Here is a 27,907-nt window from a genome sequence, read left to right as displayed (position 1 = left end):
TTACATTGAAATACCTTGCGAGTCTATATAGTATACTTATATATTCTCACTCACGGCTGTGCATAATCTGAATCCCTTGCCGAAATCAATTCTGCATTGGTCGTCGAGGGAGTAATAAACTCCTGGATAGTGTCGGTCTGGTGGCGAGCTCGGGTTCACGACATGTGGGTTGTTTTGAAGGCAACTGAATTTCCTGTAATGTGAAATAACCGTGCTATATTCACCACTGCTATTGTACATTTCTATCTTGCGAACATGCGTTATTAAAGGTTGTCGCACTCGCAACGTCGAAAGATCGAATTTATGCAACTCAAGTGTAGTTCTAACAGGCCTACTTTATGGATGAACCAATCATAAAATCATACCTTGAGAGGAAAAGCGAGAAAACAATTATTACGGTGCTGCGGTATAATGCTACGAGGACTCAATCAATTACACGATTGCCGATGTTAAACGGTAGACTGGGAGACGCGGTATGTAATGAACGGGTATCAAAGTCAGGGTCAGAAATTTCGGACCGCTCGTAGGCTGAAAATGGTGAATGAGTGGCATGACCTAGCATTATGCAGACGCTTGAGACTTTTACAAATGAAATTGTCATAAGAACCACGTTTAATTATAACCCTGTATTAGAGTAATTTAGTATATATTTATAAATGTGTATCTATCTGTTGATTGTCATATATAAATAGTATATATAAATGCCCATAACATAGGTACATTACCGTATGTATCCTTGTAACTCCGATTCGCTGCATCGAGACCAATGATACCGATTGAACGCAGCTTCAACCAACGGAGCCATAATTGACCCCATGCTTGTTTCATCACCACATTTATTTCCTTCCCCGTCGTGCTCCATACCCAGACTAAATCGTGAACAAAGTTAAGCATTTGTAAGCCTCAAATTTAAAACGAATGTGTGCAATTGTGCATTGTGCAACTCACACGTGTCCTGTTTCGTGGGCCACGACGAAAGCAGATGAGAATCCGTCTTCACGATTCAAGGTGCAACTGCGTAAAGGATGACACATTCCGGTGACGTGAGCGTAGCCTGTGGTAGTAGTTTTGTATCATTGATATCATCGTGGATCTCATGGGTACTAAATACCCTATAGCAGTATAGTTCTTAAACTTACACTACGATCTAAATATGATGATGTCTCAAATGAATGTCGAAAGTGTGCAACAAAGCTTGGTATAGCAGTCGTTTTTCTCAGAGAGTCACCGCATTGGAGCTGCAGTTACCGGCCGGAAAATTTATACCAGGGGTCACCAACACGCGGCCCGCGAGGTCATATTTTGCGGCCCGCGACTTGATTTGAGATTTCGGAAGAAAGCTAAGAAAACATTTTGTGTTTCGGTGTGCATTGTGTCGTGTGGTTGCGCGGTTTGTGTGTGTTGTGGCCGAAACACTTCCCAGACCGAGACGCTTAGAAATTTGTTTAGGGCAGTGGTTCTGAAACGGGGGGGGGCGTATCTTTGTTGGGGCGTGAAAGCATCTGAAGGGGGCGCGGAGCTGCGGTCAACTGAAAAATTTTGCGCGCTCCGCGCGATTTACCTCAAATTCATAGTTACGGTTATTGCTCTGTTTATATATAGTCCCGAAATCATATTATAGAATTCTCTCATCAACATTCATAACTAGGCTGGGCAAAATCGAGTACCAGAGTGATTCGATTCTGAGTCACATATAATGCTTCGAGTCGAGTAGAGTATTCGAGTATCACACATTATAACGTCACAACAAATTGTAATGTGTCGAAGCTGAAATATGTACCTTTTGTGCCACCATAAAGAATATATAATGCGTGTTATCCATCACATTAAAGATACTTTGGTATTTCTTCGACCCTACCGATTTCATTGCACTTTGTTACAATGTTGTGGGAGGATCATGACTTGGGAAATGTTTTTCCAGTAACGGTCGTAGCTTTGTACTATGTGTTTCGTATGCTGCGACACGGTCAATCGAGGTTTCAAGGCTTCCACAGTGGTAAATAGTATCGAAACAATAATTCTCGTTGATAAAATAACTTTCAGTAGCGAGGAACGTGTAATTTCAGTACTCGAAAAAATCGTATTTTGCTACTTGACTCGAATCATTAAAATAATTACTCGATTCAAAATCGAGTACTCGAATCATTGTGCCCAGCCCTATTCATAACCATCCATGCCGTTAAACTACCCGTTCGGATTTCTAGCATCATGGATGCATTTTGTGATATGACGACCTGGGAGGGCGACATTTCTCAGTATCATAAAGGGGGACATGTCTAAAAATGTTCGAGAGCTACTGGCTTAGGGCTTCCACACAAGATCAAGCTTTACGTGAAGATGGTCTTTCAGCTAGTAATGTATTTCGCTAGCCCCCAAAAGCGTTTCCAGGTATCGTGCACAGCTCAGAGTTCAAAATATAATGAAATTGATAACAGTGATCTTTTATTGTATTTATATTCCCTAATAAAATATTACTTCTTTTGTGGTCGCTATGCCTATATCGCCTATGTTAGGCAGCACATCGTTGTACTGACGTAGAGTTTTAGAACGTGGTTGCCCACTAGGGTTGTTCAGAATTGACCGACTTTCAAAAAGTCTAGGTTTTCAGTCCGTTTCCCATGCCTTATACCTTGAAAACAAATTCTGCCAACTTTTTTTTGTAATTCACCCCCTGCATCCGTGTGCACATTGCCGTTTTTTCATGCACCTAAAAATTTCTTCGGAATTAGGGGATTCCCCCGTTGTCAGTGACTCGACAGGAATGGCGTGTGTTCTCACTGACGTGACGCGTATGTTCTAGCCACTGAGCTAGCGCTGATGAAGCGCTGAACACGGCTGTGAAACGGGGATCATTGATTAGTCAGGGGCCTTGCTGCTTTGTTGTTGATGGACTGTGTTTACGATTGAGGTGCAGGACTTATCAGGCGGCGTTTTGACTCATGCTATTAGCGGGTTTAGCGCGTGATTAGTGAACATAGTATTATAGCAGTATACAACTATTTGATATAATAGACCTGATACTCTTTTCCTTTCTACTGGGATAGAAACAAAGCTTGCAAATGTCTATTCCAGTGACTGGGTAAAGCCGCCAGTCGGTTGCTCTAAATTTTTTTGTTTTATCCCAAGATATCAATATACTGGTATGAGTTTTTCCAATTTAGGAATAACTATCTTCGATAATCTATAACTAGATCTAATCTGGCTACTCCTGTGCAAATTATGCAGTATGTGGTCGACCTAAAACTCTAAAAGAACTGAAATGTTTTCCACTATTCTTTGTTGCTTGACTGGGTTTATGTATATCTGTTTTTCTAGGATTAGCTGTAGTGCGAAATGTCTGAAAAAAAAGAAAATCGTCATCTAGTGCAGCAGTACCGAAGAAAGCTAGAAGAACACGATCGCAGACACAGCATTTCTTAGTTGGGCCATCTGAGGAAGCCATTACGGGATCGAAGTTGCCCGCTCTGAGGCAAGTTATGCAATATGTGCTACACCTGAGAGAGCATTCATTTTTAAAAAATGAACCAGTCAAGTCACACATCCAGATCGCAGTAGATGAAGTGATCGGTTTTTGGTTACTTGCTGGCATAAAGACTATCACAAAAGTCAATGCCACCAAAAGATTGGAAACAGTATGGAAACAATGGCTGTCACTAAAGAAAACTGCAGGCCGGCAATATGTATCAAAAAAACAAAGCGACTTTGAAGCCAAACTGAGTAAGCTATGGGATATAGGAGCCCCTGACGCGATAGCGACAATTGAAGCAAGTAGACTTCTTTCTGACGATAAAAAACGTGAAGACATAGCATTTTATCAGGATCAAAGGGGTCCGAGATTAGCAACGATCGGTGGCAAAGATAAAGTGTTGAAAGCGAAAATCATGCAACAAAAGAGACGGACCATGAGTGCAAGAGAGTCTGCACCAGCATCAAGTAGCGAAGGTGAATTTACAGAGAGCTCACCTATATCTTCACAGGTAGCTGACACTTCTCACAGCACTGATTTTGAACTTGCACTGTCGACATCTGGTCATTCCGCTAAATTTGTGACTCTAAAAGCTCCTGTAAACCTATTCAGCGACGAAGACCTATGCCAGGTTTTTGATCGCTTGAAAGTCAGTGATAATGCCGCTACCATGATAACTGCAGCACTGATTAAAGCTTGCGATGGCAACCCTAATGACTTCCATCTTTCAAGATCTGGGACCTATCGACGACGCATTGCGAATCGTTTGAATATTTCCGAATCTATCTTTGAAAAAATATCCACCAATCCCCAGAGCACATTGCATTGCACTGGGATGGAAAACGCACTAAGAGTCGTCTAGGATATCAATTTGAGGCCTTGGCAGTGCTCGCATCGTCTGCGTATTCCGGCGCATTTAAGAAAGGGAAACTTCTTGGCATTCAAACTCTGGAAAGTGCTACAGGAAAAGCACAGGCTGATGCATCATTTGAACTGCTGGAACTTTGGAATTTAACAAAATCTGGTAGAGCTCTTGTGTTTGACACAACATCCTCAAACACTGGTAAAAACAAAGGTGCGGTTCCGTTACTTGATGAATTGATTAACAGGAAAGTTTTCTACAATGCCTGTCGCCATCATATTTATGAACTGGTCATTCGAGAGGTTTGGAAGTGTTTGTTTGGATCGACAACCACAGGCCCTGAAAACACGGATTTTAATACCTTCAAGAAGAAGTGGAAACATATTGATAAATCAAGAAGCTATAAAACGCTGAAGTTTATTGAAGGCAGCTGGTTGGCGATGAAAGCTGATGAAGCAAAGCAAGAAATAATTCCACTGATGAAACCCAATGATGGAAAGCAGAAAGAAGTCTTGATAAGAGATTACAGAGAATGTGCAACAGGCACCTTGGCGATTTTGGATGACAAATATGTTGATCATCGTTTTCGCAAGCCTGGTGCTACTCATAGCGCTACATGGATGAGTCAAGTCCTGTACTGTCAAAAAATGTTCATGTGGAGTGAGCAAATGGACTATTCTGAAGAGTTCATTGAAAAGTTCGAACGAATCAATACATTCATTGCTTTGTTTTATGTTCCAGCTTGGTTGAAAACTGGTATTGCATGTGACGCACCTTGGAATGATCTCAAATTCATTCATGAGATGAAAAACTTTTCATTATGCGATCTTACTGTTGCTGATGTGGCATACAAGAAATTGCGAAAACATCATTGGTATCTAACTGAGGAAAAGGTGGTATTTACCACGTTCTCGGCTAATCCAACGATTCCTGACAAACTGAAGGAAGCGATGGCTGCTAAATTGCTGAAAATGCCAATCCCTGAAAAATATCGCAGATGTATGCCTCTCAGTCTGATCTCTGACTCTGTCTCTGAGTCAATGAGTATGGTCGATTTGATTGGGCCAGAATCGTGGTTTCTATTTGATGCTATACATGTGGAACATGATTGGTTGAGTCTTCCAGTTTCGGAATGGCATGCTGATCCGGATTTCGTGACAGCTCAAGAATTTGTGAATACTGTTGAAGTAGTTAATGATGCAGCAGAGCGTATGGTAAAATTGAATACCGACTATGCTGCGTTCATAACGGATGACAAAAAACAGCGAGCGAGCCTCCTACAAGCTGTGGAAGATCACCGGAACAGATATGCAGATTTCTCGAAAGCAACCATTTCATCCACCTGATTTATGTAATATTTTGCCAAGTTGATCTCTTTCTTTGCCTTATTTTTTCGTTTCCTGTGATTTTTATTATGTGGCTGTGAGTGGATGTTACATTTACAGTTGTATTCTTGCACATGGGGATCCAGGAAATTGATGAACAGTGCCGGGTAGGTTTGAGGGGTGTAGGATATGTGATCCAACAAAATGACTATCAGTTTTAGGTAGTTTTGAGCAGTTCTAAGGCTGGGTGGGACATGGAAATGATATCCTGAACTAGGAATGCCTTATATAGTGGGGTTTTGTAGCACTCCAAACCGCAACAGCTGCGTAAATCCATGTTATATGTCACTTTAACTAGGCTAGGTAAAATCGTGACACTCAGATTTTAGGGGAATCCCCTATTTTCAGCTGCTATTCTTCCAGCTCAATGTGCACACGGATGCAGGGGATGAATTACAAAAAAAAGTTGCCAGGATTTGTTTTTAAGGTATAAGGCATGGGAAACGGACTGAAAACCTAGACTTTTTGAAAGTCGGTCAATTCTGAACAACCCTATTGCCCACCTTATATGGATATCGAATTCATGCGGCCCGCGACCGCTACGAAATTCGAAAAGTGGCCCGCGACCCGTTTTGAGTTGGCGACCCCTGATTTATACCATACCACTCCATCTCTGTGGTATCGAGGTCACTATCAAGGTCTGTGCTATCGAGGTCCATGACATAATTGTTTGTCACAATTAACTTTCACTATATATAGGGCTGGGCAAAATCGAGTACCTGAGTGATTCGATTCTGAATCACGTAAAATGCTTCGAGTCGAGTCGAGTAATCGAGTATCACTCATTATGATGTCACAACAGAATGTGATATATCGAAGTTCAAATATGTTCCTTTTATGCGACCACAAAGACCTGTTATCCATCACATGAAAGATACTTTGGTATTTTTCTACCATGCCGATTTCTTTGCACTTGGTGACAATGTTGCGGGATGATCATGACTTTGGAAATGAGTTATTTCCGGTAACGTTCGTAGCTTTGTACTATATGTTTCGAATGCTGCGATACGGCCACTCGGCCAGTCAAGGTTTCAAGGCTTCGACAGTGAATATTAGTATCGAAACTATTTTCTCGTTGATAAATTACCTTGCAGTGGCGAGGAGAGTATAATTTCAGTACTCGAAAATACCGTATTTTACTACTCGACTCGAATCATTAAAATTAATACTCGATTCAGATTCGAGTACTCGAATCATTGTGCCCAGCCCTAACTATATATATACGACCACCGCCTGAGAATCTTGGTCACTTGGATTTGCTGTCACGAGCATTTGAATTAACTGCATTAATATTACCCTCCATCCCGGTCGGTCCGAAAAATCTCCTCGTCAGAAATATCGCGTGATCGTAATCAGTTCCATTTTCCGCCTCACCATCCACGTGATGATTCCGATGAGTCCATTTGCAAACCGATTTTAGGTTCGTCATGGCAGTCCGGCCGGAGATTAGGTTCTCTGACTTCGCGCGTTGTAATAATTAGCCTGACAGCATTGCGACTTTAATATATAACAAACCTGTTCGTGATCCAAGAGCGTGATTCGTACCACGACGATGTTGATGTCATGGCCGATCGAATCGTCTTGATAGATTTCGTCCACCTGAACATCGTTTCAGATGTAATTAGGAGTCGTTACATGCAGCGATGGACTAGAAAATTTTCAAACGTTTCAAATTATTAGAAAAACTAAGGGCGGAGATAATCAAGTTAGCTGATAAGGGATAATGCTAATCATGTGATTAAAAACTGCTAATAGGGACGATTTTTAGGTGGGGATAATAAAGTCAGCTGATCCGGCAGAATGCTAATCGTGTGATTAATTACTGCTAATCGCGACGCATAAAGTTGGGAAAGGTTACACGCGATGGATAGTCCAGATGCCCCGAGTTTTCAATCAAGTGGCGTTATCTGTTACATCATAATGTGAAAACGTGTTAGATGCTGTCAGTTGTCAATATGTTGAATTTATAGAATGTATAGTTGAATGAAACAGCAGCCTCTGGTGATAACGATACTTCAATTGCAGGTAGAATTATCATCATCGCGAAATGAAAGTCTTGTCCAATTCGACTGGTACAGCTGCGAAACGGATTATAGAATATTGATATCGCTCTGCAATGGCGGGTACATGATTCGTTGATTGTTTAGTGAAGCCATTACCTAGGACAGAGGCAGTGGCGGCTCGTGACAATATCGGGTGGTGGGGCAAGGGCTGCAAGCGACTTTTTATCAAGATGACGTCACAATGGAGTTTTCCAACGTAAACAAGTAACTTAGTGGTACGAACTACGGTAACACGAACTTCCCGACAACAGTGATTTAACGTATGTGCCGCGAGAGGTCTGCCGGTGAGCTGTGACTTGAAGTGTGGTAACTGCGTAAACGGCGTACGGAACAAAGATTTCACACGGCTCATGTTCGCACTATACCTGACTTGACTAATTATCTGCAGAAATGGAAATGACTATAACTCGAGAGATTGCGTAAGCCTAGCTGGAAAGGTCAACGAGTTCGGACACATACGCAATTGTTATCTCATAGATTGGACAATGTCATATTGAATCCAAAACATAATTCTGAAGAACTACGGATAGCAGCCTCGGAAATTCGGTCCCGATACAGCATAGGAGATGTTTTGGCCTTGGTGCTGGAGACTGTCACACGACACATACGGCTTACGGTCTATATGTCTGCTGCAAAATCGCCTTTGGAAAATATATTACCGAATAAATACGTGGATGAAAGCCGAAAACTTGGTACACTGTTACATGAAATCAACGAGAAGTAGCCTCATGACCGTTTTCGGTATGGTACACTGTCAAAATTAATACAAACAGACCAACACCGAATTTTGCGTAAAATTTACTGAGGAATAGGCTGATCATTGATCAAGCGATCAGCTGTTAGCCGCCATCGAAAACGAAACAGCTATCGCGCTTGACAGGGGTTGTAATTGTAAGCAAATGGCCTGAAGGCCACAATTTCACGGTCAAAATTGACATTGGAGAATATAAAATAAAAGTAAATATTTGAATGCAAACCGAGGATGCTAGTAAACTGTTTCATGATATCATCATCTCATCACTTATCTCAGTATGGAACACAGTTAGCGTTAACACAGATACGCCGACTTTTGCGTGAAATCCGCAATGCGTTAGGTAGGCTAAGTGTCAGATCAGCGCACATCTTTAACATCTCGACCTTGATAACGAAATTGCTGCCCTAATCATTGAGTGCCAACCGTGAGACTTGGCACAGCGTTCGATACTAAAATCAAGACATACCATGCAAAAGCTCATGACGGATCTAGGTAAGGAGCATCGTTAAAATCAATGGAGACCAATACCGGCTTTGCGTAAAATATGTTTGCGATAAATGACGAGTCAGCTCTCACTCGATTTAGGAAACGAAATTACCACTAACACAGTACAGTGACAAACTTGAAACTTGGTACCGCGTTGAATACTAACATTAAGACTTACCGTACCAAATGTCATGACCGATCTCGGTATGGAACATCGTCAAAATCAATGGATACCAATACCGGCTTTTGAGTAAAATCTGTTTGCGATACATGACGAATCAGCACACACTCAACTTCGGAAACGGAATTACTACCCTAAACTTTAAGTAGAAACCCTGAAACTTGGGACAATGTTAAATACCACCATCACGACATGACATACCAAGTTTCAAGAATTATCATGGTGTGAAACACCATCAAAATCGACCTATACCAGCAAAGGTCGACTAAACGCATATGACGGTAACCGAGTTCAGATGTAGATACGATTGTTACATCACACCTTAAGGGCGAGTAGGCTATGTTGCCCCGGTTGCTCGGTCATTTTATGAATAGGAGAGAGTAAATCACTGTTTCTTTATTGTGCGCAGCTTTGAGAGAATAGACAGTGAAAGCTTGTTATGAGCGCTACCGGGGCATGCCCCGGCTAGGCATTTGCAAAGCGAAAACACGAAGAGAATTCGATTTTCGCAGAGACTTCGCTATATATATGGGCATTTACAAGCGAAAGGACAAGAAGAATACGATTTTTGCTGTGATTTCGGTATATATAGATTGCTGTGCGTCTATAAATGGTAAAGAACTGTTATTGAACAGAATTTTAGGTGGGGCAATGCCCCAGTTGCCCTATAGGACGAGCCGCCACTGGACAGAGGTCTCAAACTCAAATGTGCTCGCGGGCCATTTCCCAGTTTTTGATGACGCCGCGGGCCGCAGCACCAATCTTAGGGATATTCAATGTATAATTCTCAATGTAGACCTTATTTGGCGGGACCTTGCAAACAGGCATTCCACAAAAATCGTGGCAATGTAATTTACTATGGCATTATTCACTCTTGACACGAAAAAAAAACATTTTCAAATATTTCAATAAAATTGATTTTGTGTCGGGCATAATTTTTTTAATTAATGAGTAATAGACATCATACGAGAGCATGCCTCATGTCGGGCTATAATATTGCAGCTAGTGGACATTTAGCGTGCCACAATTCTATGTAAAATATTTTAAAATCTACTGAAGATTGATCTGATATCAGAGCATTTTAGCGGTGTAGCCTAATCCTGGTTTTGATACAGTCGTGATAAGTATCGGCTGTTGTGACTGCCATTGCCAAAGTCAAACTAAATCAGCGTTAGATTTTGCCTTCAATTAATATTGGAATATATCAATTTCTGGTGGTACCTATATTAAAATCAGAATCCCATTCACATGAAATCGCGCGCAGCGCGGGGACTATTTTCCAGTTGAATCAATTGGTCAAGAAAATATTCCACAGCATATAGGCCTAATTCCACAATGCATCTCGTACACCCTGATGTGGTGCTTCGTACCCCGATGGAGTCTACGGACCCTGATTAAGAACCCATGGAATTGAAATGTCCAATCGGCGAAGAATTCATTGATGTTACAGCTGTAGAGTGTACTATACTATCTTACTCGCCAACGATAATAACATGGATAAAGAGAACAAACAACACCTAGCATATATTCAACTATACGTCACGGGGGTCACGGAATACCAATGGCTGCCATACTGACCTGATTAGATAGCTATATACCCCACGCAACTTAAGCTATACAACCTTTATGTATATATTACTATTCCCCATGACAGTATCATAGATTGTTGCGTCCGTAGGATTACCCACCCCACCAAGTCACCGACCCGAGTCGCAAGTCCTTCTCTGATTTTGACGTTTCACCCGACTCAACTCGAGTCATTTTAATTTAATCACCCAGTCAATCCGAAATCGAGTAACGAAAAGGTCGCAGCAAACCAAATCACAATTTTCAGTCACGAATCATCAACGGGTCATGTCTTATCATTATAAACTAGAAATGAGACGTAATAGTCGATCTTCCACAGCAAGGTTGCTTTTAAAAGTGATGTGACAGTGAAGTTTGTTGTAGATTTCGGTTATTTTATAGTAGTCTTAGCGTGAACTTTAAGTTTATATATCTAAAAAAGATATACGGCACTTGAATATATTGGTGAATACTTGAAATTCCAAAATGCCGTCGCGGGCCGCACAAAATGGTCTCGCGGGCCGCATGCGGCCGCGGGCCGCGTGTTTGAGACCTCTGACCTAGGAGACAGTCCGGTTGACACGGTCATTATCGGAAATATTTCTGCGTAGGAATGGTCCGCAGCGTCCGCAGTTTCTATTGATAACTAGTTATCTATCGTTTGTTCGGTTTGTTAAATCATGAGATTAACGCTAACTTTATGCGCTGCGATCAACCGGTTTCCTTAATCCTGGGTTGATAAATCCTGACAAACGCGATAATCGACTTTGTTGCTAATCCAACTCTATTATCTCCGCCCTAGAATTATAGGAACACAATGTTTTCAAAGTAAGATTAGGATTAGAATTACTGAATTCGAAAAAAAATGGAGATTGGATTAAATCCCGGATTAGTAAAAAACAATTCAGTCCATATCAAATCAAGTTCATTCTTATAAGCATGAGAAGGGAAAATGTTGGTATGTCAAGCTTTGGATTTTTTCGCACGATACAATTCTTCTGTAGCATTTTCAGAAAAATCATAAACTAGATTAGAATTAGAATTACAGCATAGAAACATTCCACAAATTAGATAAGAGTTGGATTACCTGCATTTCTGATTGACTAAAATTATCTAGTTCTGTATGTGTGCGTCCGTACGTACGTATACGTATGAGCGTAGTGGCGGTTGGTCCGAATTCGCCTAATGAGGAATGACTACAACAGGTCCAGTCGAACCGCATCCAGAGTATAGTCTCGACCAGGCATGTCAAACATAGCGACGTGTTGAGGAAATGAAAATATAATGGTGTATCCCAGTGGTTCTTAACCTTTTTTCGTCCAGCGCCCCCTTTCAAAAATTATCGTGCTCCAGCGCCCCCCTCAACTTCATATTGTAACGAATGTAATAAAGACAATGAGTAAGAGGGAGGGCCGTGACAGCACTTCGTCAACCCCCCTAGAAACGATTGCCTTGCGCACCCATAGCGTGATAAACCGAACTTCTGAGGGATTCGCCCCCACGAACCCCATATCGTGATTTTGATGGTCACTAAAGTTTGTGTGGCCTGGTCGCCCTAGGTACCAAAATTTGTTATAATGCATGGTGATTTCATTTATAAGTCGCTATAAACTTTTTATACTCTCAGCCCACGTAATCAGATTTACCAGTAGCACTGAGTGAGCTGTTGTATAGGAAAATAAGGGGCACGTAATTAATAATTAAACATATTCGGGCGTTCCCGCAGGTACAATTATTCGTTACCAGGGCCGTAACAGCACTTCGTCAGCCCCCCTCCCCAAACATAAAACGTTGGTTCTGGGCCCCCATCGGGTGATATACCAAACTTCCGGAGGACTTCGCTCCCAGACCCTCATTACGCTGTCCGCTATTTGCTGATAGCCTATTAGGTATCTACATTCGGTGTACATTTACTGAGGGAGCTATTTTCGCCTAGTCGCGCGAAGTGCGAAAAATTTCACTAATTAAGGATTGAATTGGTCAATATCATCGGGAATTGCATGTAAATTGAGATCAATTTTTATCCTCTCTCTGCTCACATAAACACATTTACCGGTAGAGCTGAGTTAGGTGCAAAGTTCCCTCTAAGCTGCGCACGTGCGCAGTGCTGACACGGTCTCTGCGCACAGAAAATCTACGTTGCGCACAACAAATCCGGAGTTTTTTTAGTCGTTGCGCACTGTTGTCCAAGGGTCAGCGCAGTGAGTTGTTGAGTGTGCGCAGACTCATCAAAACTTAAAGCGAACATTGTGAGGTTTCTTGGAAACTGTAGGGCCCGTTACCAATAATTAAACATATTCGGGCAGGCGAACCCGTTGGTATGACCTCGTTGCATGATGTTATTTCGTGACCCCCTGTCTGCAATATCAAAAAATATAGTATCGCTCAACGGGGATATCGCCCAACAGGAATATCCCTGTCGCCCAATCGTACTAAACTAAAAGACGCACACGATTTCAGATTGGTATTTCTTAACTGACATATAATTTTTCCCTGCCAGATGGAATTCGTCTTCTGGGGTTCAGATTTCCAAGACAGGAACATTCGGTGTCAGTCATTTAGGCGCCCATGGACAATTAAACCTATATGTATTTTGAAGGCTATATGTAACGAAGTTTTCGGTGTTAATTTGCTCTGAATACTCGATATTAAGGATATGTCCTATCACCACATCATCTACTACGAAGCCATTTTTCTCCAGCGCCCCCATACCGCCCCCCTGAGCCCAGCGCCCCCCATATCGCCCCCTGAGCGTTTCCGCCCCCCTTCAACATCGCCAGCGCCCCCTGGGGGGCGCTGGGGGCAAGGTTAAGAACCACTGGTGTATCCCAACACATTTCTATCAAAAGTTGAGAGATTTATCCCAAGGACACATTCCCTCCTCAAGACAACAAACGTCGAACATGTTAACAGATCGACACCACATTCCGGGAAGGGCAAAAAGTGCACACTGTTATCTTCATGTCAAGTATGGATCGAAAGTTAGTTATTCATAGATGCGAAAACTCCAAGGTTAAAGCGTTGTATGCAAGTTACGAAATAGCTCAAGTATGTAGTCAGTGCAAATAACTGTATCAGTTGCACTCTTCTGATTCGAAACGGTGACCTTGCCAACTCATTCGGTCTGATTCTATCCGCCGAATGTGCACTTTAAAAATGTGTCAGCTGCGGTGAAGACAGTTTCGTCGAGTCTCTCAGATTCTGTAGTGTGGTGAGTTGGTTCAATGCAGCGACACTATGACCTTTGTTTGTCGTGACGCAAAATAGCATTCTTGCCAACACGAATGCTGTTTAGTAATGAAGAACCAGCTGTATTCAATCAGATCACATAATGAACATCCCGTTGGAAAACAAATGCCTTGGATTGTTTTGACTGCATGTAGTCACATATCAGCCACCGCGTATGACATACCTGGTCTGAACTCTAGCAAGAGATGGAGGACTTTTCAGTGCGTGTTTTAGGATCTACAGTAGTTCCGAGGATCACTGAAAGACTTACTAATAGCAAAAGCGTCGTTAGATAGGACTGAATTTGATCCCGTCCGTGAAAATTCACCACACTGTCATCTGCCGTTACGAGTACTTCGATATTGTAACTTCGTCTTTTCGAATCTCTTCTTGATCGCTCTGAATACGTAGTCATTAAGGTGGTGGTTTATTTAGAAATAATATGGCATATCAGCCTACTTGTCCGCTTTTTTCCGAATCGATTGTTAACTTCATAGATAAGATGGCGTTGTGAAGACCATCGGTCGCTTTCAAGCGGCTCCATGAAGTATTCCCGGCCTTCCGTTCTCAGGTAGCCTGCCTAGCATAGACAGTGCAGATTACATTAGGAGATAGCAACGAAACTATATGTACAAAGGTAAAATAAAGCGTGAATAGCAAACAATTACCTACAAGATTATCGCTAACCACAAGTTCGTAAACTAATAACAGACGTATTGCTTAATTTCGTGATGTAATGTTTGTGCCTGCGGTAGATATGTAAGAACCGGCGGATGTGGATGGTTTCATTGTGGTTGCTCATTCGCTTGCACGAATGTAAACATTCGACTTTTAAATGCTGAGAGTTTCAGTTGGATATATCGACTTGTGATTTCATCCGAAACATGGAACTCGTTAGTTGCTTAACTACGTGGGCTACAGCACACGGGCAATATTTCTTGTAAGCACAATTTCCAACAACATGAGCTATATAGTATACACAAGAATCGCGCCTCTTGTGAATTGAAACCTGTTATATTTTCCGTCAATGGAAGGGAGTATGGGACACTGGTAGGTAACAGAGGTGGTCAGTAACGAAGTACTTCTACTTTTTCGAAGTACTCAAGTAGTTTTCCTCTACTTCTGGTACTTACTCAAGTAGATCTGATTTTCGCTACTTCTACTTCTACTTGGTAATATTTTGTGATCTACTTACTTACTTTTCGCTATTTTAAGTTTGTCAAGTAGAAGTAGTTCAATCTTCCAATCAGGAAGATAGCCTGAGGAATTTCGGGGCTGTTTTTACGGAGTAACAACATTTAATATTCATAAAAGTGTAGTAAAACCCAGAATTTTCGTCGCGCTTCGCGCGCAGTGGATACGGAGTGGCCGATGTGATTTCACGAAAGTATCGGTGAATATAATTTAGGTAGAGGGTGGGCGTGGTTCCGTTCGCACCACATTGTCGCCCTTCACCCATATGAAATAATTCATCACAGTATATATGGCTCATCATAATGTTTGAAACTGATGTTTCGCAATCTATCATTTACTTGTCATATCGTAATCTAGCATGTCCATGGCGTGTCCTAAGCTGACTTTTTTATGTTTTAGAGCTGTTTTAGCATACCACCTTTGAAACTTTCTGGACTAAAAACATGAAATACATGTTCTGCTTTTAGAAGTAGTATATATATTTCACTTTCAATTCCCAGTATCATATACTTTGAGTTATAATTAATATCAGTTCTTTTGTCTAAATAACATACATGTTGAAGTATAAAAGCAAGTGTGGTAATGTCTTTAATTTCTGAAAATAAAGCTACACAATATGGCATTTTTACGATCCACCATATTTTTTATTAACGTTTACTAATCGCGCAACGTGATTACACCGTATCCTATACAACTTCTCCGTATTGCTCTTCGACTAAACTACGGTCCTTATAGTATGGGGGATGGCTGCATACCATGCTATTTTCTAAAACGTGCTGTTCGAGAAAACAGAGAATTAGCATCGCATTTCCATATCAATACTATAATTTTCATCACATGATGTGGACTAATACTTATTGCTTATGCTATCGGAAATTGGATACCTGCTGGTATGCATCAACATGAATCAAGCTCGTCACCTGTCGCATAGCTCAATTTGTATCTTTTTACAATCCAGGTGAACGAATTAGGATCGTTTTCAAAACTACTTACTTACTTGAGTACTTTTAAAGTCAGTCAATTCTACTTCTACTTCAAGTAGTTTTAGATTGCTTATGGAAGAAGTACTTCTACTCGTACTTGAGTAGATTTTTTCGTCGCTACTTCTACTTCTACTTGAGTAGCTTTCTTGACTACTTTGACCACCTCTGGTAGGTAACCATAGTAGAGTTTATCCGAGTACTGCGAAATGATAATTGACATATTACGAGCATGTGAAGTGAATTGGCGACCCTCGACACTGAACTTTGAACCGGGTATTTATGCCACGTTTCCCGCAAACAATATGACGTCCGAATGTTGTTGCGTCACAAAAGTAAAGCCCATATGAAATAAAAAGCTATGGGGACCGGATTTTGATTGAAATTGCCACCTTTTTGCATCTTCTTGTGCTGGTCCACTAAAGCAGAACCCAAGCACCAACTGGAATGGGTGTAAAAGCGAATTTTATTCCGGAAATGCTAATGACTTCATTAACACACCTACGGTAGACTATACGCTATATTCGCTAATTGTCAGAAGTGAGGAAAATTATTATATTATGAATGTGAGGCATTCGATATCTCCCAAACAGTGTTGTAAAAACGTGAGTTGAACTGGACTTGAACTCGAAACTGAACAGAGAACACAATGACTTGAACTATAGGAAAAGGAATCGAGTGTCAACACAGTGATTCGGATCGACCCCGTGCTCATTGACTTGGACTTGACTCGGTGGTGAATTGAAAATGACTCGACTAGATTCAAATCGAAGCTATAATAGTATAATTGACTTGTGACTCGGGTCCTCGTGACTTGGATACAACTTTGTGTGTGAGAACCAAATGCTGTAGCATAAAAGAGCGTATAACTTTATGACTCTGCACGCGATGGTGAAACTATGGAAAATGCAGTTACTTCCGTCTACAGTGCGTCACGACCGTAATCCGATTGTGTAGTCGGTAATTTTTGGTCGACAGCATATAGTTATTTACAACTTTTCGAGTGGTGTGGCACCGGTGGTCATGGCGTGTGTAAACTACAAAATAATCGCCTCTAGATGATCAAGATAAATCGATTTTTCGTTTTGTATACTTCATCATCATCAAGCGAGAAACCGAACACCAAAATGTGTAATCAGCTAACTCACAATTCCGTTGAAATTAGTCAACGCCACTCTGCTGCCTTGCACATTCGATACGTATCCTGTATACACATTATCAGTTCCCAAAAAATCTTCAGCCACACCGCCAGCGGCGTGGTCGTATATCTTCGCATTCGGAGCAAACAAATTCGATTTTCGCTGCAGCACGATTGCATAGTTTTGTCCAAAAGCAGAAATGTTGAGGTAAAACTGTTCAGAGGCGGGTTTCACGTCGCTGTTGTAACGGTATGTTCTATTTCCGTTCTTCGACTGCACTCTGGATCTTGTCAAATCCCGCTTTAAGCGATCAGTCGCTTGATTTTCAGTATGGATTGGTACTCGTTTACCGTCTTTGTCGCGTATAATCGGATAAATATAATCGTAAGCCGGAAACTCTTGGACAATCTCCTCTTAATAAAATAAAGATAGCGTCAGCATGCGGTATGCATTGAAGTGTCACTTTTGCGAGAAAATTTGTATGCTATTTTTACACCGCACTCTGCAGATTTTACTATTTCCAATAATATTAAACTGGACTGAGTATAAGACTTCGATATTCGCTTGACAGTTTCTATCTGGGATGTATAATGTATGGGGAAAGTTGTATAAAAAGGGCAACTATTCTTTGTGTAGACGTTTGTGCAAAAAAAATACAATGGTTCAATCGCTGCTGTGACGTGGCGTCATTATGTGACTGAATCGATTGAATCAATTTATATATGAGAAGGGGCCCAAGAATGATATTGTCCCTATTGACGATATAGTCTGCGTGCATTGAGAAGACCCAATGCTACGAAATTAATTATACTCTCAAACAAAATTTATCGATAATATTTCGATTATTTCCACAGTACCTACCTCTGTGATTGCATTTCTGGTATCGTAAAGCTAGAGGTCACGGATTCGATGCTACACCAAATTTTAAATATGCCAATACATAATCCGCATATCGGCATATTATTGCATCAACAATAGCGTATAGTCTTGTGGCAACATCATCATAATCATCATTATCATTATTATTATTAAGTAGCTTTGTAATAAATATGCAGTTCTGTTCACTTATCTAATTATATTTTGTCATTGACAATGAGGATACCGACTTGTATCAAAGCCATCCCTAGCATTCATACGTTTATGCCCAATATGCTACAGAACATGGTGACCACAATTCTTACCATGAGTCAGTCTCAACACGGCCCCCACCTACAAAAAGAAATATTCTCTATGAGTAAGTTGAATTGTTCAAGAGTAGATGCACGGTTCGCCATACCTCTGACAGTATAATCTCTGAAAGTAAAACTAAAACAAATAATTGAAGATACATATTCCTTCCTTGAGTATACGTTGCGCCGAATAAAAACGATTATTTCTCGAACATTTCCATGTTTCGGCTTTCAGCAAAGATCATAGGACATCCGGCTTCTGGTCAGCTGGTTTCATTGCTCGATTGTGTACAAATAATCTGAATGAATCCCGACAAGATCACTATACTTATGGGAACGTTTATATGTTTATAGAGATAAATATTAAAAGAAAGTGGCAAAGACGCCCCGCGGGAAAGACAGAGCCAACTTTTATTGTGTCGAGCCTTTTCTTTGAAAGGCTTCTGATTGAATAAAACGCTTATGCGGTTAAGTTTTCAATTTCTACGATGTAATCGAAAGTTTAGATCGAACTGCGTTTTACATCCCATGCGAGCGGAAACGTGCGCATTTGATTGCGAGTACGATATGATTTTATCGCGTAAACGCTTCGTAAATGTTGCTAATAGGGTCTTAATTCCTAGAAATATCTACTATGCATGTTCTGTCGTAATTGTAACGCATTCATTAAATACTAATTATGCGGTTACCAACACCTATTTTGAGCAGGTCGTCATGTAAATTTATCATAGGACGACAATAGCTTAAAGAGTTATTTCTTATCGCAAACGTTAGACAAGAAATTGTGGTTGATTTTTACATGTCCGCACCGTACATTTTGAAGGCCCACCAAACAAGCCTTCACATCAAAAGCGATAACTCAGTCGAATTAGGTTCCACAAATTACGTTCGACATTTGAAAACACCCCTCATATAGATGTGATTTCTTGATCGTGAGCTGTGTTTGGCCTTTTCGTGCTATAAGACCTACTCAAGAGATGAATTTGAATATAAATCTTCGTTTACCAATACCAACTGGAATGAGATGACATGAATACTTCTTGGCGTGACAAATATATAATTCCACGCGTGCGCAGCATTCGTGCTAGTATGCGCTCGAGATTACCGGACCACGGTCTGATATACATCGACTTCGCTTTCCAACACATACCACTTCATTTTCATCGCGTGTCCTTTTTATGTTATCTTCTGTAACTTTTGATTCAGTGTGCATTGTGCATGCCTCTTATTTATCATCATCAGTTTATTTTAAAATTTTCATCATTTCGAAACACCACAAGACCTAGGCCTACAATAGAAAGATTGACAGGTGTCGAAACGACTTGGAGTAGTCTTTGAAATCAGACACCCATCTGGGCCTAGGCGATATAAAGAGGAGGCATGCACATTGGACACTGAATGAAGAGTAAAAGAAGATAATACAATTAGGGAAAAGCGACAAAATGAGATGGCATGTGATGTGACGGAAGGCGAGATCGGTATGTCAGATTGTGGTCCGGTAAACTTGACTAGTATTAGTTGCTTGTATTTCGACTTGAATGTGGACAGTGGACAATTCGACATGCTCGATGACTGTCGGATAGCCGCCGATGAGACACTGTTCCACAAATCGGGTTTACATGTTCGATGTTCTACCTATAGGCCGTGGGTGTCAGATTGAAAGACTACTGCAAGTCGCTGCATATTTTCATTATATCGCAAAAATGTGATGCTTTGAATGATGACATCACTTTTAACTTAACTGTAGACATACTGAAGATATATTCCTAAAAGCAATCAAGCGCCAGTAGCCCGCGCTTATATGCTTCAATTCGTGACCGAGTAGCTCCACCTGACGGGTAAATTTTGACAAATTAGGTATTTTCCCACATAATGTTAAATTTTTACTACATATCTTCATTTTTGATTGGAACTGTCTTTCCTTATGAAGTAGTTTGGCAAGAAAAAAACGTTTTGGGTTTAAAAACTGACAAATTTTAATCTGAAAAACTATAGTATTTCAACGAAATCTGGTTACATCACGTATTATGGTAGAAATAATTGAAATTTGTTGTAGTAGAACGAAAGATACTTTTCTACATTCTCGGGTTGAAAGTGTATGTCCTTACTAAGTACAGCTTGCCAATAATGGAGAAAGAATGCTCAACAGCAGCAGTTGTTGGCTGACAACACTGAAGTTGTGCATATACTGCTGGTGATACACCGTGTTGCTTCATTCTGACAATGCTGTCTATATCGCAATTTTTCATCATGCGCTTCTTGCTATAAGAACCATGCAATGCCTAAGCAGTGATGCTTCAGTTAGGATATTGTGGTACGTTGACCATAACACCAGGTCACCTTATATGTCAACGACATTTTTGAAACCTCCTCATTGAACACCACACTGTTCGCTGATGATACTCACCTCCTCTCTTCCGCATTTTTTGACGGCAGAGCTGGATGCCCTGACTGGTGACCAAATGCCTAAAGTCCATGAGTGGACGGCCCAGAACAACCTTTGCATAAACGCCTCGAAAACCCAATTGCTGACAGTAAATTCAAAAAATAACCTAACCGTTAATATCGCTGGTCAGCCCGTTTCCAACACAGATAATGCCAAATATCTCGGGGTTTTACTGGACTCGAACATGTCCTGGAAGAGTCATATTCAGTCCCTTAAAACTAAATTATCACCGAAGTGCGGCCTGTTCTACAGCCTTGGGCGCTTCATGCCAGCATGGGTTCTTCTGATACTCTTCAAATCCTTAATCCAATCGAAGTTACATTATGGCATCCTCTGTTGGGGGGCTGCCAGTAAAACTGCACTCAAGCCACTGCAGAAACTACAGCATAAAGTACTCCGAATCATAGCTAGGGCCCCAAAGGGACCTGGCTGCCCATCCAATAAGTCGCTGCTGAAGAGATTCGGCGTCCTAAACATAGAAGATATGCGGAAACTAGAAATCGCCAAGTTTATGTATCAGTTTCACTGCGGTCGTTGCCCCGAATACTTCAATGACTTCTTTACCTCTGAATCAAAAGCGCACAAGTACAACACACGCGCGTCCACGTCGTCCAAATATCATATGATCGACCGAAAAGATCATCGCTCTATCAAATATGCCGGACCTGATGTGTGGAACAGTATCCCGCCGGCCATCAGGCAGTCGACGAGCATGTCCACATTTAAGTCGAAATACAAGCAATTACTACGAAATAAATACAGTCCATCCTCAAGATTACCAGACCACGACTGACCTATCGATCTCGCTTCCCCTCACATGCCGCCCTATTTCTTGTCGCTTCCTTTTTCTATACTATCTTCTTTACTTTGATTCAGTGTGCATGCCTCCTCTTTACATCGCCTAGGCCAAGGTGGGTGTCCGATTCCAAAGACAACTCCTAGTCGCTTCGACATCTTCCTTTCTTTTCATTGTATCGCATTTTTTGTGGTGTATTGAACTGATAAAATTGCTAATAAACCAATGATGATGATGAACCTATTTGTTTCATTTGACCGTTAATGATTCACAATGAGCAGACAATGGGCCGTCTACAACGGTAGGCTTATAAAGTAGGCTACAAGCGGTAAAATGTCAAATGAGAAGTTCACATACAGTGCAAAATCTACGATACAAACGAAATGCAGAGGTCAAAAATATTTTGTAATATTTTGACCTAATGTTACAATTTTGACAAAATTTTGACAAATTTTGATATGTCAGAAAATAGCCCTATTATTGAGTTGAGATAAAGTTTGCGGTTGACTCTGAGGGACTCACGGATCCTCGCCGCGCGGACGGCGATGCGGTGCATCCAACTAGTACAGCCACGCTGTACGCAAATAACGTTCCTCACTCATTCCCTGGTCCCATCATTGGCGAGACTTCTCCATGCAAGTGCTTATTGAAAAATAATAAGGTTTGTGTAAGTTTTTCAACTACGGCGGTCGCACTGCTTCAAAATTATAACAGATAATCACCGTAATGTCTCCCATGTTGCTTGAATTCCTGGCGATCGACTATATTTGCGCCATCGAGTGGTTTTAGTTACGGATCAACGTGTTGCGATCGGTCTTTTCTGTGCGTGCTCGACTGGGTGAGTACGAATAAAACTGATTCTCGATATATTTAAGTGAAATATATTACGTTTGCGGAAGTCAGAGCTTGTGGAAATGCTCATTAGTATTAGTATTGGTAATAATTTTAGTATGAGTATTAGTATTATTAGCATTAGTGGACTATAGTAGTGAGAATCAACTTTCAGTGCTTGAATTTAAACTTGATTAAGAATCGTAAAATCATCTTATTTGTATCCATCATGTCTTGAGAAATCTTGCTTGTCCTGCATCGATTATGAAATAGGGTCATATATTACCCATTCTATTTTCCAGACGTTGATAATCGTCATGGCATGCGCCAGGCCCCTGGTTACTATATACAGCGAAAAAGGTGTCGCTTCTGGCACGACACACACATTACCGGCCGTTTTCAAGGCTCCAATCAGGCCAGACATTGTAAACTTTGTCCACACCAATGTCGGCAAAAATCATCGTCAACCGTACGCGGTGAAAAAGATCGCGGGTGAACAAACCAGTGCAGAATCATGGGGAACGGGACGTGCTGTTGCTCGTATCCCGCGTGTCAGGTAAGATACTGAATACTATATTTTATATGCTCACCAATTTATGTGATTAGGACATATCAGATATCGAACCTTGTGGCGTGTTAATGTAATGTATGCAGTTCTGTGGCAAGTTTAGTAACATATTTCTTATCGTATATGTCCGCATTAATGTCAGGCATTACTAATGAACATATTATTTTATATGTTATTTACCACAATAATTGCTGGGATCGTCAATTATAATATCCTCGTGCCGTGTGACATTTCATTAAATTCTGTCCAGAGTGGAATTGGTATGGATGGTGGCAACGTCACGCAGAACTTTCTGTTTAAATACCTAATTCTTCTATGCTGAAAAGCTCTTATCACGCAGGATTTATTTCGTAAAATGAACCGAGATTCCATAGGTGTGTATGGTCAAAAAAATAATCTTCATCTTCAACTTCAACTGGTATTGCATTCTTTGTGGTCGCATGAAAGGTAAGTAATCATCAAACTTACCACATCGTCGTCAAAAGTGATGCTCGAATACTCAATTAATATAATTTTGGTGACTTATAGTCTAGACTCTAGGTCACCGTGCAAAGGGTCGAGTCATCATGCTGATACTTGAGTCCAGGTGCTCACTTGCAATCATGAGTTCAAGTCATCTTATGTTCTACTTGGGTGATATCAAATGACTATAGCCCTATACCAGGGGCGTAGCCAGCCGAGATAAAAAGGAGGTAGAACTGAATAAAGGGGGCAGAATGAGCCTCTGTGCGTCATACCTTTAGCGATAGCGACTTCTGCATTCCGTACGCTTTTGAAAGCGTAACTAATTTGCGGATCTAATTACTGGAAGCGAGTTAGCAATCAACAGCTTGCGCGGGATCATGTTACGATTCGCACGCGCTCATCCTGTGACAGTGCAGGAGATCTTATTTGCATTCAAATAAGTAATCGTCCTTGAAACAATACAATAACAACATTTCACGTTGAACAATCTATGCAGCGCAGAATCTGTTATATCTTCATGAATTTTGACATGATTCAATTAGCGTGTTAGAGTAATGTCTGCTCGGCGTTCTAATTCCATTCATTTCGAACATGGCGCATATACTGATTGTACCGGCGTGTGAATAATGACTTATTCGCAAAGTGAGGGAATCGCAAACATGTTTCGGCGCGGCTATTGAAGGCTGAATGCGTCCCGGTGGGATACCGATCACGAAAGGCATAATCTAGTATGACGTATAGATGGTCATTGAGGTCAAGACAATGCACAACAATGGCGCCAAAAGTAGAATGCGAATCGAATGTATTGTGTTTTCGCGCTGTTTTGGGGAACAGGCTTGAGTTCGGCAAAGCACGAATCAGATGCGATTGCTTTAAAACATAATTTCATTCAGTTATAAGTTGTTACTTTCATGTTATTAATGTTCGTAATCGTTTACAATAAACTGTTGATGGGAAAACCAACGCGTGAACGACGCGACAAATGTTATTATTTCTTGACGACTGCATTCAGAATAAAGCGATTATGCTGATCGCTTACTCTCGTCGAGAGAAAAATGTAACAATGCCCCTTTCACCCTTGCATAGACGCGCTTCCGTAGACGAGAGATCGACGAGAAAAAGGCATGTAATCAGCGTCGGCGATCGGCGTCGCGCACAGCAAATTAAAATTGAACGATATCGTGAAGAAATGTTGTTATAACAATAGCGTTGACATGGGATTTTCGGGATAGAATCGAGCCTGGAAAGGGGGTAGAACGTTCTACAATTCTACCCCCCTGTCTACGCCCCTGCCCTATACTATCATACTATGATATATTTCCCAGACTGGAATCGGTGGTTGTTTTCGACAACATGTGCGTGACAGACGGATTTCTCGCGTGATTGGAAAATTTCATCCGCGTGAGGCGTGACGGAAATATTTTTGCTCTGATTCGATACTGAATTATGACACAATGTGTTAAAATAGACCTGGTATGCGCCGGACTAGGGTTACGTCGTTGCGCGATTGCCACGCTTGCTTGCGTTGATTGTAAAGCGCAAGCGCCTTACTCTGGATCTGAACTTCAGTATCGCTTTGTGACGTCAGCATAATTCAATAACTAGCGTGATCAGATGTAAATGTTTGCGTGACGTTGCGCGTGCCGTTGCCACCGATTCCACTTTGGTATATTGCCATAACCACACTAGCCCATACTTGATGTGTAGCTAACAGAGGAAAAAAAGCCCCAATCTTAACTGTAGCGATGTTGGTTTTTTATGATGTAACATATTTTGAAATATTATAGAAGCCAGTTCATATGAAGACGTTATATGTGCAACTCGTTAACCCAGATTCGTTGTATTTCAGGGGTGGTGGTACCCACCGCTCCGGACAAGCCGCCTTCGGTAACATGTGCCGCGGTGGCCGAATGTACGCGCCCACCAAGACATGGCGCAGATGGCACCGTCGTTGCAACATCAACCAACGTCGTTTCGCGATGTGCTCCGCCCTTGCCGCTTCGGCCCTTCCTGCTTTGGTCATGTCCAAGGGTCACAAGATCGAGCAGACGCCCGAATTTCCGCTCGTGGTCGAGGATAAGGTGCAACAGTTCAAGAAAACCAAAGAGGCTGTCGCGCTGTTGAGAAATCTGAAAGCTTGGGAGGATATCAAGAAGGTTAAGGATTCGAAACGTATCCGTGCTGGAAAGGGAAAAATGCGCAACAGGCGTAGAACCATGCGCCGTGGGCCTTGTGTGATTTACGACAAAGATGAAGGTATCTCAAGAGCTTTCCGTAACATTCCAGGCATCACCTTGATCAGCGTGGATCGTTTGGATCTTTTGAAAATTGCTCCCGGCGGCCATGTTGGTAGATTCCTGATCTGGACGGAAAGTGCTTTCAAACGTTTGGATTCATTGTACGGAACATGGCGTAAACCGTCGGCCGAGAAGAAAAACTACAACCTTCCCATGCCCAAGATGACATGTACCGATTTGAGTAAGATTCTGCAATGCGATTCGATCCGGTCCGCGCTTCGCGATCCCAAGAGGGAGAACAAGAGACGTACCGTGAAGAAGAATCCTCTGAAGAACTTCAGGGCAATGCTGAAGCTCAACCCGGCGGCGGCTAGTTTCAAGCGGGCGGCTATCTTGTTTGAACAGAAGAGACGGAGCGAGAAGGTGAAGCTGCGTACTCAGAAGGCCGCTAAGAAATGATGAGTTTCTGTGTTGGTTATGAGGTGCCAATAAAATGGTATTGGATTCATAATGTCGTGATGGTGGTTGGAGGAGTTGTGGAAAGCGAATTTTTAAGGCTGTATATTATGTTTTAATTAGGTATTAGACCTAGTCTGATAAAACGAGACGAGTGGTTGGGTATTTCGAGAAATAGTATAGATGTAGCCTCCTTTTTCGTCAAAAATATGTTACGAGAAATGTAATTATCTGTGTATATAGTTTATGAAACAGCGTTCTGTCCTTGTCTACAGAGTCTGAGATAGATATTCAGGGACTATTGTGACGATTAGCAAGTCTTAGATCTTTCTACGAGTAATTGGTTTACTGTACTTCATTTGTAATTAAGTATCAGTAATGATTATTGTGTACGCTGAGCTATATAAGAACAGATCTACCGTCCCGGTTGGCCTAGAGCTGCAGCCATGCGAGTAGTGTATATCTATTATCTAAGGACCTTTCTGAAAGTGAACCGTAAAACGCACATTCCTTCGCTACAGCCTGGTTGTCCAAAAATGGTTATACACACACTTAGCTGTTTTCTGTATTAGGTATTTTTCGAGGAACCAAATATGTAGTCAATCCGTCATTTATTGATATTTTCATCGTTTCAAAAACACCATAAGAATCAGACACCAACCTTACGGCCTAGCCCTAGCTAGAGCAAATATAAATATGGTTACGGTACTAAATGCCAGGCGAGCAATTATTAAAAATATTCTTCGTCACATCAGTACACCACATGATTACGATGTAATGAAAAGATAGGAGGGTACCGAGACGACTTTGAGTGGCCTTCAGATATTCCTGCTTCAGACACCCACCCTCGCTGATACCCAATAGCATGGATAAGAGAATTAATAACATAAAAGTAAGCGACAAAAATGAATGCTGCATGTGTCGGTAAGCGAGGTCGATATGTCTGATTGTTGTCCCGTAATTTTGAGGGCAGACCTAGTAGTATTGAGAGCATAAAGATGGCATAAAAGGACGAGCCATGAAAGCGAATAATTATGGCATGTGTCGGTCGGCGAAGTCAATGTCAGATCGTGGTCCGATAATCCCGAACTTTTTGTTGTCTTCTCCTTGTATTTGTCTCGGGGGTTATTTGTAAATATATAACATAGGCTTACCATATTTCGGAAATGAAAAAAGAGGACACTTTTTCAGAAATTTCAGACAAGCAAAACTGGAGAAGAATTCTCAAAAACAGGTAAATTTCACCCGCTTCATGATCGGATGACTAAAAAAAAAAAAAAAAAAAAAGGTCATCACTTCCGCTCAGAGCTCAAAAACACGTTTTTCACTCCACATTGCACAAAAAGGTCTTTTTTTCGCTCAGAGCTGAAATCACCCCTTTTCCCTCCGAAATACCCGCCGGAGCTTCACTTCTGCGCTAATTTGCGGCATATCACTCGCGATTTCCTCTAAATATGACCTAAATTTTCAAAAAAGAAGACAAAATCTCAAAAAAGAGGACAAAAGGGCGTCCTCCGAGGACACTTTCAAAAAAGTCAAAAAAGAGGACAAATCCTCTTAAAAGAGGACGTATGGTAAGCCTACCATAACAATAGAAAGGCAAAGGAGAATACGATTGACCCACTGCAAAAACTA

General features: G+C 41.3%; 2 protein-coding genes and 1 long non-coding RNA gene across 3 annotated transcripts in view; 2 read left to right on the top strand and 1 right to left on the bottom strand.

Moving 5' to 3' along the window:
• LOC145454368 (A disintegrin and metalloproteinase with thrombospondin motifs 2-like) overlaps positions 1-18,800 on the bottom strand; it is a 31,364-nt gene extending 12,564 nt beyond the window's left edge. The window contains exons 1-10 of the mRNA XM_080332367.1: positions 18,581-18,800; positions 18,486-18,513; positions 17,314-17,717; positions 14,451-14,571; positions 14,263-14,390; positions 7,229-7,312; positions 7,010-7,172; positions 949-1,054; positions 726-869; positions 55-193 (exon numbers count right to left, since the gene is read on the bottom strand). Of these exons, the coding sequence (XP_080188493.1) occupies positions 55-193; positions 726-869; positions 949-1,054; positions 7,010-7,172; positions 7,229-7,312; positions 14,263-14,390; positions 14,451-14,571; positions 17,314-17,717; positions 18,486-18,513; positions 18,581-18,634 (1,371 nt within the window). The 5' untranslated portion in view covers positions 18,635-18,800. The remainder of the gene's footprint in view (positions 1-54; positions 194-725; positions 870-948; positions 1,055-7,009; positions 7,173-7,228; positions 7,313-14,262; positions 14,391-14,450; positions 14,572-17,313; positions 17,718-18,485; positions 18,514-18,580) is intronic.
• LOC145454372 (uncharacterized) lies at positions 14,910-16,770 on the top strand. Its single transcript, XR_013920106.1, has 2 exons — positions 14,910-15,045; positions 16,341-16,770. It is a non-coding gene; the product is annotated as an uncharacterized LOC145454372 (long non-coding RNA).
• A 3,596-nt stretch (positions 18,801-22,396) lies between the features above and the next one.
• Positions 22,397-26,327, top strand: LOC145454371 (large ribosomal subunit protein uL4-like). The gene is made up of 3 exons (XM_080332370.1): positions 22,397-22,553; positions 22,849-23,102; positions 25,429-26,327. Exons 2-3 carry the CDS (start codon positions 22,864-22,866, stop codon positions 26,273-26,275), a joined length of 1,086 nt encoding a protein of 361 aa, XP_080188496.1. The 5' UTR covers positions 22,397-22,553; positions 22,849-22,863; the 3' UTR covers positions 26,276-26,327.
• Positions 26,328-27,907: the final 1,580 nt, after the last annotated feature.

Source organism: Botryllus schlosseri, chromosome 13, assembly GCF_051294905.1.
Source record: "Botryllus schlosseri isolate E-star chromosome 13, Bs_hap1, whole genome shotgun sequence".
Classification (NCBI taxonomy): domain Eukaryota; kingdom Metazoa; phylum Chordata; class Ascidiacea; order Stolidobranchia; family Styelidae; genus Botryllus; species Botryllus schlosseri.
Note: the sequence above shows the minus strand (reverse complement) of the source record. Positions and strands in the feature narration are given on the sequence as shown.